This window comes from Xenopus tropicalis, chromosome 7, assembly GCF_000004195.4.
Source record: "Xenopus tropicalis strain Nigerian chromosome 7, UCB_Xtro_10.0, whole genome shotgun sequence".
Taxonomy (NCBI): Eukaryota; Metazoa; Chordata; class Amphibia; order Anura; family Pipidae; genus Xenopus; species Xenopus tropicalis.
Window position 1 is genome coordinate 98,503,114 of NC_030683.2, and position 12,226 is coordinate 98,515,339.

General features: G+C 38.9%; 1 protein-coding gene across 3 annotated transcripts in view; it reads right to left on the minus strand.

The window, feature by feature from the left end:
• Window positions 1–2,343: 2,343 nt before the first annotated feature.
• The window catches only part of chd5 (chromodomain helicase DNA binding protein 5), a 147,184-nt gene continuing 137,301 nt past the window's right edge, over window positions 2,344–12,226 (minus strand). For 2 of the 3 annotated variants that reach the window (XM_031905733.1, XM_031905732.1), the window contains exons 40-41: window positions 11,915–12,026; window positions 2,344–3,949 (exon numbers count right to left, since the gene is read on the minus strand). In XM_031905733.1, the coding sequence (XP_031761593.1) occupies window positions 3,834–3,949; window positions 11,915–12,026 (228 nt within the window). In that variant the 3' untranslated portion in view covers window positions 2,344–3,833. Of the gene's footprint in view, window positions 3,950–11,731; window positions 11,786–11,914; window positions 12,027–12,226 lie in introns of all 3 variants that reach the window. The other variant, XM_031905734.1, reaches the window with a different exon arrangement.

The window sequence follows — 12,226 nt, forward strand, 5'->3', positions numbered from 1 at the left end:
AATTGTTCCTTAATTGTTTCTCTTTATAAGAATGGGGAAAATGGGAGTTTGGAAATTGGATGTTATTAAAAAAAATTTTTAAATATATCAGTATATTTGCTTTACTTTAAAATCAGTCCTTTAGTAAGCAGAATGAATCCACAAGTCTTGCACTTATAGCTTTTATTAAACACCAAGAACAAAATGTGCACAAAATACAAAGTAAATATGACTTGATTGTGGCCTTTAGTGGACAGGAGGACTATTTTCCTATATGAATGTTCCTAGCTGATGATATGTTCAGATGCAAAGTTCCTTCTGAAATGTTCAAGAATCACGTTGCACCAGGCTCAGAGTCATTTGTACAAGGGAGGGACACGTGGTTCTTCAGATTGATGTAAGTGCTAGCCATCGCTCAGGGAATGTATTTCTGATCTGTTGGTTCTGTGAGTGGGCGCTCTCTCTGTGGGTAATGATAACCGCTAGTCTCATAAAAATCCCATTATAACAACTTTCATTTCTCTTTCCATGCTTCAAGCATTAAATTATATTCAGGCAATTTCTTTGTCTTCTTACAATAATGGCAAATGGTAGATTTATCTATTGTTAGTTACTTTTGAAAATTATTATCTTGTGACTCTTATTGGTGTGCTGTGCAACTCTCAGCCCGTACAGAACAATATTTCTTAAGAACCGACTCCCATCATTGGGTCTCGTTTGATTTTGGGCATTTACAGTTCAAGTTCCACTTTGTCTCACTTTGAGGCCTAATATTTGCTCACACCCCCTCTAAGTTCAAGTTACAATAATATGAAAAAATGCTCTATTGGGCATTGGGACATAATAAATTCAAACAATGAAGGGTGTTCACACCAAACCGGTTCAGTTTAGGTTTCCAGGGGTTGGTAGAATAATTAACCCTATGTGACCTTCAGCCTGGGCTCCTCAGCCAATACTTTCAGGAACCAAGTGGCCAGCCATTCAGTTTGGGAACCAGTGGTCCATAAAGATGAATGATACAATCCATCTGGCCAGGCTGCAATCCTGCAGTAATGAAATGTATAGGTGCTCTTATGGGCAGCTTCCATAGGAATGTCGGAACAACATACACTGTAAGCGCGAGCATCTGTCTTCTAAAGCTGCCTTTGTAACTACAGCCCCAGCAACTGAAGTTCTTACCACAAATGCATTATGCTACATGCATCTTTAGTGTTGAAGCCACTGCAGAACTACAGTTCCCTTCTTCCATTGCCAGTATAATTGGTAAAACTAAGCTGGTACTGTAACTCTTTGCTTCCTGGAGTGAAATAAGTTTGTGCCCTATGCCAACACATGTGGCCAACCTTTGTTGTGAATAAAACCCCTACCTCTGGCAGCCATTGCTAATGTAGTAGGCAAAGGTCCTGTTCATTTAAAAATGGATTTTGAAAACTTCCAAAATATTTAAATTTGCGTCAAAACTCAAATTCATATTTTTATAAATTTGCCCTTACATTGTCACATAATACAAACGGATAATTTACCTTGGGGAATATTATTGTGTTTTTGTTTGAATGTAGACGGAATGTGTAATGATCTTAGCCTGCAATAACTATTACTCGTTGCTACTTAGAAGGTTCTGCTTTGATAAGACAAAACCAATGGTGCAACAATAAGCTGCAGGCCCCCCTCAGAGAAAATATTCGGAAAGGCTCGGCATGCCTGCAAACCCTCCCTGCAACCTCCCGCCGCTGCCGCTTCCATTCCTGCTCCCTGCAGCTTGTGTCCAGGTAGGAGAGGAGGATATTCTTTCCTATAGAGGAAGCAGACCCCACGGTCCAGGCCCCTCATCCCCCCTGCAGCCACGGCGCCTGCTTCCACTATAGTTGCGCCACTGGACACGACTCTTATTTATAGAAACTTAAATTGATGAATTTTCTAGGTCTTCTTTTTCAAGTTGAATAAACACCAAATTTTGCCCAACTTGAATGTTTGCTTATATATTAAAATGTTTTCATCTAAAAATCCACTCAAGTAAAACTGTATTCTACTCATCATTTCCAATAGGACTACAAAATTAAAAAAAATATACTTGAAAATAATTGCTGAAATTTTCCCTAGGACTACTCCTATTGACGTCTAATGAACTTGCAAGCTTATAGATGCCAACGTTTTACATTCAAGTTTTACACATATTTTGCACTTAATAAATATTAAACAATTAAGTTTTAAATGCCCCAAACAAGTTGCATGAAAAAACTTTCCACTGGCAGCAGTTTGTATTTTTTTATGATTTTCCCATGTGATATTTCAACAGACCTACAATAATGCAGAGAAAACACTCATGTGAATGATATTCCAGGAAATCATTTGGAAGAGTCTGACTCTGATTGGTCAAAACATCGTTTTAAGTTTTATTTTTTTTTTTTGTGGTACATTCAAATTAACCTACAGAATAAGTCATAAACATCTGTACAGCTTTAGTGTCTTGGCCCACAAATACAAGCAGGTATGAAGTTATTATATCTTTACTGTATTGGCTTAGGTAGTAAGTAAAGATATGAAAGATGGGGGAAAGATGGCGCTCTCTGTAGCCACTCACATACTAAACGTACGGCACAGCTTATAATCGCATAGGAACATCCTACAGGTGTGATCACTGCTTCCCACTCTCTCATAAGGACAGGACATGGGTGGGACTTGCCCAGGATAGGTCAGTCTTTCCTGGATATGGTGCGTCTGCACAAAGCCAAGCAGACTGACGGTACATATTTGCCAAATCTCAGGAGATATTTGTGGGCAAATGTTCTACAAATGATTATAATATAATGGGCTAGTTCAATAAAATGTAGTTTTACGTTTGGGAGCTCCAGTTCTTCTATACAAGTCACTGAGAAGCTTCATGTTTAATCCCATTTATTAGGCTGCTACTGGCTCAGCTCCATTATGCACATTAATATACTGTATGACAAATACCCACCCCCAGATGACTGCTTTAAGGCAAGGGCACATTTTCGAGCTGCCTTATACACTATAACGAGAAAGCTTGGGTTTCAGGTGGAAAACTGGATCCTTTCTATAGTTAAATGAATAGTTCACCCTGATGACGCCATACTGGTAATATTAGTGAAGCACTAGGACACAGACTAGGATGAAACTATATTTCTAGATACTATAATACACATGCAGATGTCTTACTCTTTATAAGCCAAACCATTAACTTTATACCTGAATGTGGCATATGGCGCATATTTTGGACAATATTGTGTTCTAACCCAAGAATACATGTGGTACAAAGGTAGTGGTACAGAGAGCATGGAAATACAGAAAGCATGAATAGAATATAACGTACCAGGTAGATTTTTGCAGCCTCCAATCCATAAGTACGCGGGGGCAGATCCCTTATCAAAGAGCAGATGTTTATTGTCCCAGACATAATGGAAAGCAATGGCACGGAAAGCTTAGGGAGAACAGACTGAGGATAGCCATGCAGCATCTGATACCAAAACAAAAACATTGAGCTCAAACCCCTCCGGTGCCCCCACAGGTCCCACCTTCATTGCTCTGCAACAGATAGGGAACCTTTCAGCAACAAAATGGTTTTTGACAAACTTAAAAGGCCTCAGGTTAGCAAGTTGGTTCCTGGACATCAACCAGGTTTCTTTTCAAAATCGATAAAAAGAGAAACAGAAACATTACAATAATACCCTTGGTAAGTATTTCAACTTTTATCAAGACAAACTCTTCAAGTCTTCAATAAGAAAGTGCAAAAAATGTACTAGGAAATTAAATCCCTTTTAACAAGAAGTCCATTTCACGGTAGAACAATCTAAGGGATGTTGATGGCGACTTCAGCTTCCACTTTAGGCTGTGACTTAATCTTCAATAAAGATGACATCACTGAGTCTCCCCTTCCGATCCAATGACACACAATCCTTTAGGGAATCTATCATTTTTTTGTCAGGATACGCTGAGTAGGCCCCATTGGGTGCTGCAGCAGGAACAAAAAGGAACCATCTTTAACACTTGTTGACTTACACGTAACAGCACTGCCAATATTATTCAACCTAATTCAAGATTGTAAAGGAATGATAAATGAATATTTAAAACAAGTATAACATCATCAGTTTTTAAACTGCATTTCTAGACGGTAACGACGGCTAACATGAAGCACACAACAGTTTCAATGGAGCAGTGGCACAATGGGTAATGGCCGCAATGAGCTGAACACTGCAAGGTGTTTCTAGCATGAGATAAAACATGATGATAATGGTATGGTCCAAGCCTACCAGTATCAATTGTGTTGTATTTGAAAAAGCAGTCCTAGTTAAACCTTGAGGGGCCCAATTCTGTCTCTGTTTTATGGAATTACCCCATCAGGCCCATTGCTGGGCAGATTTCCAGATGCCTAGACTTCGGCTTGACACAAACAGCCCAATGACTAGTGAGGACAGCAGATCTGCTGATAACCAGAAAATGAAATTCTTTGATGCTCCATTTGCCAACAAGGTTAAACTGGCCATACAAGCACCGACATTATGAGATTTTGTACAAACCGGATTCCAAAAAATTGTGAATAAAAACTGAACGCAATGATGTGGAGGTACCAACTTCTAATATTTTATTCAGAATAGAACATAAATCACGGAACAAAAGTTTAAACTGAGAAAATGTACCATTTTAAGGGAGAAATATGTTGATTCAGAATTTCATGGTGTCAACAAATCCCAAAAAAGTTGGGACAAGTAGCAATAAGAGGCTGGAAAAAGTAAATTTGAGCATAACGAAGAGCTGAAAGACCAAATAACACTAATTAGGTCAATCCGCAACATGATTGGGTATAAAAAGAGCTTCTCAGAGTTGCAGTGTCTCTCAGAAGCCAAGATGGGTAGAGGATCACCAATTCCCACAATGTTGCGCAGAAAGATAGTGGAGCAATATCAGAAAGGTGTTACCCAGCGAAAAATTGCAAAGATTTTGCATCTATCATCATCAACTGTGCATAACATCATCCGAAGATTCAGAGAATCTGGAACAATCTCTGTGTGTAAGGGTCAAGGCCGTAAAACCATACTGGATGTCCGTGATCTCCGGGCCCTTAAACGACACTGCACCACAAACAGGAATGCTACTGTTAAGGAAATCACAGAATGGGCTCAGGAATACTTCCAGAAACCATTGTCAGTGAACACAATCCACCGTGCCATCCACCGTTGCCAGCTGAAACTCTACAGTGCAAAGAAGAAGCCATTTCTAAGCAAGATCCACAAGCTCAGGCGTTTTCACTGGGCCAGGGATCATTTAAAATGGAGTGTGGCAAAATGGAAGACTGTTCTGTGGTCAGACGAGTCACAATTCGAAGTTCTTTTTGGAAATCTGGGACACCATGTCATCCGGACCAAAGAGGACAAGGACAACCCAAGTTGTTATCAACGCTCAGTTCAGAAGCCTGCATCTCTGATGGTATGGGGTTGCATGAGTGCGTGTGGCATGGGCAGCTTGCATGTCTGGAAAGGCAGCATCAATGCAGAAAAATATATTCAGGTTCTAGAACAACATATGCTCCATCCAGATGTCATCTCTTTCAGGGAAGACCCTACATTTTTCAACAAGATAATGCCAGACCACATTCTGCATCAATCACAACATCATGGCTGCGTAGGAGAAGGATCCGGGTACTGAAATGGCCAGTCTGCAGTCCAGATCTTTCACCTATAGAGAACATTTGGCGCATCATAAAGAGGAAGGTGCGACAAAGAAGGCCCAAGACGATTGAACAGTTAGAGGCCTGTATTAGACAAGAATGGGAGAGCATTCCTATTCCTAAACTTGAGAAACTGGTCTCCTCGGTCCCCAGACGTCTGTTGAGTGTTGTAAGAAGAAGGGGAGATGCCACACAGTGGTGAAAATGGCCTTGTCCCAACTTTTTTGAGATTTGTTGACACCATGAAATTCTGAATCAACATATTTTTCCCTTAAAATGGTACATTTTCTCAGTTTAAACTTTTGTTCCGTGATTTATGTTCTATTCTGAATAAAATATTAGAAGTTAGCACCTCCACATCATTGCGTTCAGTTTTTATTCACAATTTGTTTAGTGTCCCAACTTTTTTGGAATCCGGGTTGTACTATATTCAATGCCTGTATGGTGGATCGATGAAACGACCGTTATCGCAAAAGCCTTGGATATCGGTCGTCTCAGCGATCGGGTGGGACAAAAGATTTTGATCGGGCACCATTGAGGGGGTTAGAATTCCTATTGTTTCTACCTACATATCTGATGATTCTGCCCTGACCATCAATGGAGGGTACAAACAATCTTTCTTGCGACCAATGCTCGCAGGAAAGATCGTAATTGTTACGTATATGGCCACCTTTAGCCAGTACTTTGTACGCTATTTCCAGCAAAGTTAAATATCCTGTAACCAACTGAGCCTGTAGGAAGTTGTAACTGATTAAATATAGAATGAGTGTTTCTTACAATGTGTAGGCTGTGGCATATATTTCTTACCTTAACTGCATCTGTTATATGGAGCCAGTTAGATAAAGTAGACAAAATATACAATAGATATCCCATGTCTTTCAGACACATGACATTGTCACTCAGTCACTCACCCTAATAAATTAGAATGCCAGACTCAAACATAAGGTAAGGATAATGGCAAATGAAATGCTTTCAGTTCACATTTTTAAGTAGCACAAAAATTCAGCACCTAAGCGCCCCCTACTGACTTGGAATCACTTGAAAGAGTTGTGCAAGCAAGTTGCCTGAAAAAGCAGACTGACGGGTCCAAGGAACTGCACTTCCACAGTTTGCAGGCTACAGCCATGCATGTCAATGGGGATGCTTTTAGGGTGCATTGGCAACTCATTTTTGGCCTACTTGAAAATGTCTGTCAAAGTGGCTGAATCCATACTGAGTACTGAAATGTGTGGAATTCTATCCCTGAGGAGGCAGTACAGACAGGTGCAATAGTTATATAAATGAGTTGGATTTTTTGTAACTCAATCAAGAAGATACTGATATTTATTCACACAGTATAATGTTGCCGCACCATTGGTTAAATTGCCCTATTTGGTGTTAGGAAAAATGTTAATAATAAAATGAATTATAATAATACAAATAAATAAGTATGTGCCAATGGTAATTGTTCTAGAAATCCTCTGGTTAGTCTGGTAGGCCAGTCCGAACCAAAGGGTTATCAGGAAAGGACCAGTAATTGCAACATTAGCTTGAGGAGCACAGAGATGCGCAGCTTGCTAGCAGTGCGTCCCGCCATGTGCTGACCTTTGCAATAAGGATGCAGTCTACTCAAGGAATCAATATCTCAGTACAATTATGGAAGTTATTCAGTCTTAATTATTAATGCTTATATCTAACGAAGGGCACCTTATTTTATGGAGTGAGAGGGTAGTTTCTTAGTAGACAAGTCTAGCAGGATGAATGTTATTTAGGATGACTACAGAATAGATCCATATTCACTAGATTTAACTGTTTAACTATTATCATTTATTTGTATAAGTGGAGGCTTATTTTCACAGTTAAACAGTAGACCATTAAATACAATTATCCAAACACATTTAATCCCAGAATGATACTGGTTAGAAGTGTCTACCTGGCATATAGTGCAGGGAAGATAAGTATTGAACACGTCAACTTTCGTCTCAGTAAATATATTTCTAATGGGCTATTGACATGAGTTTTACACCAGATGTTGGTAACAACCCAAGTAATCCACACATACAAAGAAATCAAAACAAGTCATGTAATGTGTAGTAAAGTGGAATGACACAGGGAATAAGTATTGAACACGCTTACTGAAATGTATTTAATACTTAGTAGAAAAGCCTTTGTGGGTAATGACCACTTTAAGGCGCCTCCTTTATGAAGAAACTAGCCGTATGCACTGCTCAGGTGTGATTTTGGCCCATTTTTCCACACAAATCTTGAAGGTTAATTACCCAACCATTAATTTGTTTAAACAAATGAATGTATCCAGTATCCAGCACATATCAGTATGAATCATACTAAAATGAAATACATAGAATGTATCTCTGCCCCCCCCCCCCAGTAAAACCAACATTTCTCCAAACTATATACTTGTATTTATTAACCAGGGCTATAACCCTGGAAACCTGAACAACAATGTTAAACCATTTATTGCAAGTAAAGATGCCCAAAACTGTGGTATTGACAGGTATTATGTTGTAGTTGTATGACACAAAAATTATTATTCTATGTGTCTCATGTTACAAAAGTTGGCTTATAGAGAAAATTATTATTCTATGTGTCTCATGTTACAAAAGTTGGCTTATAGAGAATATTTTTTTACTAGATAGATTTTTTCAAAACAAGTCATTATTCTGGAGTAAATACATGGAAAAATTTCCTAGTGATCTTCATGATAAGGGGCGACTGGTTAGTTTATAACTGTAACATATGTATTCAAGTCAGAAAGTGGGCTCACCAGGGAGCATGGATGTTTTGGAGAGGGGACCTTAATTTGATTAAAAGTAACACAGCGCATTTGTTAGACTCCTACCTGACTTGGAACACCATAGGGGTCATTCATGGAGCAAAGAGCAATGTGTAAAGTCCAAAGAAATGGTGTAACTGCCAATTCTTCTGCAAGGTGTTCTGCCATTCCAGTATTACTGCTGTTCTCTGTGCCCTGCTTTAGTGTGCAGAAACCTGTGGCTTCCCCATGAATACAGCGTTGACTGTGGTAGCTAGTGGCATATTGGCAAGGGGCAGGGGGCACATAAGCATGACACTTAGGCACACAAATTAGGGAGGAAGTTCCTACACTTCCTTGCTGAACTCTGACCCTTGCACTGCATTTTCAAAGAAGCAGAGCATAGCTTTTCCTGGGGCGCAAATATTTTTTAAGTGAACACTAAGGGGTGCACTCTAACACTTGTGTCCTGGGTTTCAGTAAATGGCCCCTATTAAGTTAGTGTTACGAAAAAACATTGAAATGTTAAAAAACCCCAACAGGACTGTTTTGCCACCAATATGATTCATACAGCTTAGTTACCATCAAGTACAAAGTACTGTCCTATTATTACAGGGGAAAGGAGAATCAGTAAAAAAAAAATGTTTCATAGAACACTATGATAAATTACATTGCTGTATTTTGGAACTTTCTCTATAATAGGTTCCCTATTTGTATTATGATTGTAAGTTATGTTTACTGCATTGGACACATGAATATAAACTGCATTTACATACAGTATACTTACAGTATACTGGTGCCAGATTCCTACGATCACAAACATAAATCTCTATTTACCGCAAGGCTAAAGATCTATATACTGTTAGGCAAGATGTATTGTCTCTCAGTTTGGCACAAACACGTAGACCTGTGGTACCTCTCTTGCTCTGGCAGCTGAGCTGCACCTCCAAGTGTGGGAGGTTTAGACGCCAGCAGCTCAGAGTGATAAATAATGCAACACCCCTATCATCCCCTAAGCACTTACAGCATGGCTTGCTATATTGTTAAAGAGTATGTCAATGTGAAATATTTATGCTGCTGAGTTATTATTGATTGTGATACACAGCAAAGGTCTTGTATTCGTTCCTTACAGTTGGCTATATTTATTTTGTTAAAATACAAAGGCAAACGGCATATAGTGCATTGTGATGAGAGAACTGCAGCAAAAATATGAATTTATACAGGCTGGCTCTGTACTGCACAAAGGAGTCAATGCCACTTGCAGTGGGCACAGTGCAAAGAGGTCCACAATTGGCCATTACATAAGTTTGGCTCATAGTGGCCAATTTAGCAAGTTGTGTATAATGAAATACACAGAAAATTGGTGCAAACAGTGGTATCAATTAAATTGCATATTTGTAAAGCTGTGTAGTTCTCCTTAGGGTTGATTTTACATCATGCATTGTAATCCCTGTAAGCAGCTAATGAAAAGAACTGGTTGCAGTGTGTATACAACAGTGTATTTTCTATTGTTTATGGGTATTTAATACCATTATTTTAAACCATTCAGACAATGTTTTCCAGCCAACAATTTTTTCAAATAATGTTGATGCTCAATAAAGCAGGTTGCACAGTATGTGGTGCAGTTCGGTTTTAGCAATTTATGTAAGTGAACACACCATCTTCTTGTGCCACAAACAGTGTCCTTTAATGGAATATACATTCAAAATGCATGTTAAATCTAAGTGGATTTTTATGTAATGTTGTCACGTGCAGTGTCGTATTGAGAGACCAGGGGCTGCTAGAAAATGCTGGACCGCAGGCCCTCTCTCCAGACCATTTTTCCTCCTTTTCTCACTCAACCTTTTTTATTTTCCTAGTTTCTTCTCTCTACATTCTGCTTTCTATTCTATTTAGTCTCTTTGTTACCATACAGATATAGGGTATGGCTGTGAAATAGGCCAGAAGCAGGAGGGCACACTGACACCTGGGCCCACCAGTAGGTTTTCTGGGAACAGCGGGCCAGTCCGACACTGGTGACAGTTTTATATACCACTTCCAACCAATGCACATGCATCTCTCCTTACATTTTTAATTATGATCATACAGAAAGCTACCCACAACTCTCCTGCCCCTGACAGAAGGTTGCTCTCATCCTGCCATATACAGTAGCTCCATTCAGAAGGTTAAAGATCTAATGATTTACCAACTTTATATCTAGTAATAGTGCAGGCTCCCATTCCAATCACATCCTTGCAGTGAAGCCAATAAATTCTTTTTATTTTAAGTCCTGGATTGACTGGCAATTTATTTTTATACTTTTATGCCATAAAATCAGTGTGTATTGCATTGTTTTCATTTTTTCATTCAACTAGTGTATTTTGCAGATACAAAATTAGTGAACAGGCACATGGTACTGCAATGTGAGATACTGAACTGCAAGAATTACAATGGTTTAGCAAACCAGCTGCTCTGCTCTACAATCCAATTAAATGGATTAAACTGGTATTGTCCCTATTTGCAAACATGACCATCTAAGGGTAAAATACCCCTAGTAGCCAATTACTATATAAGAACACATGATAACCACAATAGAAATAACAAGAAAGGCTATTGTAGGCAAAACATAGGAACCCAAAATAGGATACATATGCACCCCATGTCAATTTACTAGAGTTCTTCATTTCTTTTTTCATTTTATTTGCTAAATGTTGACATTCTTTCCCTTTCCCCTTCCTCACTGGCAGCCATTCAGCATATGGCTTTCAGTAACGGTGGGTTATGTTAGTTAGCCATGCTAATTTAATTTTCTAAAGCAGCATTTTATATCAAGTCCATGGTCACAAAACAGTTATATTCTCTTTGGGAATTTACCAATAACAGGAAAAAGATTGTGTTCATATAATAAAGATAATGCCTGTGCGATTAAAAAATAAAAGTAAATGGGGAATTATGAACGCGTAAATTGGACAAAATATGGCAAGATGATGGCTAGGCCTACAGTAACAAGATATCTAAAACGGGACAACTTAGGTCATTTGAAAGATGCACCAAGACAATTAAACTAATCTATATCTATTATGTAATGTTGGTAAATAAGCTGAGGCCCACAAACATCTTGTAGGAAGTGGCAAAGCGAAGAAGCCTAGACAGCATGCTACAATGTTGATCTGCCATTTTGCCATCAGTTCAGACAAACTTCAAAAAGGCAAACAAAATGGATGACATAACACTGCTGCATATACAATGAAGAGGCTATGGAATTCTCAAGCTAGTCCCGCATCTAACCATTAGGAGATGAAATCAATGGCAGAGCACAGAGACATGGGTCTGCTTACCTCCATCTGAAATGAAGACTGCCACAGAGGAAAATCTTGCAAACGGTTAAAAATCTATTGACAAGAAAGAAAACATCTTGCTTGCCTTGTGTCCTCTCAGCTCACTGGCAGTCTACTGAATATATTCTCCTCTAAGCCTTATGTAAGCACTACAGCGGCCATCACACACAGATAAGAACCTACCAGTCACATATGGTCCAAGAGGCATCTGGCTGTAGTTGACAATGCTGCCAGGACCTGGTCCTCGGAAACTGGGGCCAAAGTTGTTATACAATTGAGAGGATCCAAATGTTCCCTGAGGTTAAAAATAAAAATATGTATTTAAGAAAAAGGATGGAAAGATTAAAACTGTAATGAACGGAATTTGCCTTTATCCTTACATTTGTTGGACACAAGTACAGTATTTAAGGTTTAGAATACTTTTTTACCCAAAAATGTTACTTCTGGGTGACTCTCCTTGTCTGGAAACAACATTATCACCTCAAATGTGTTCGG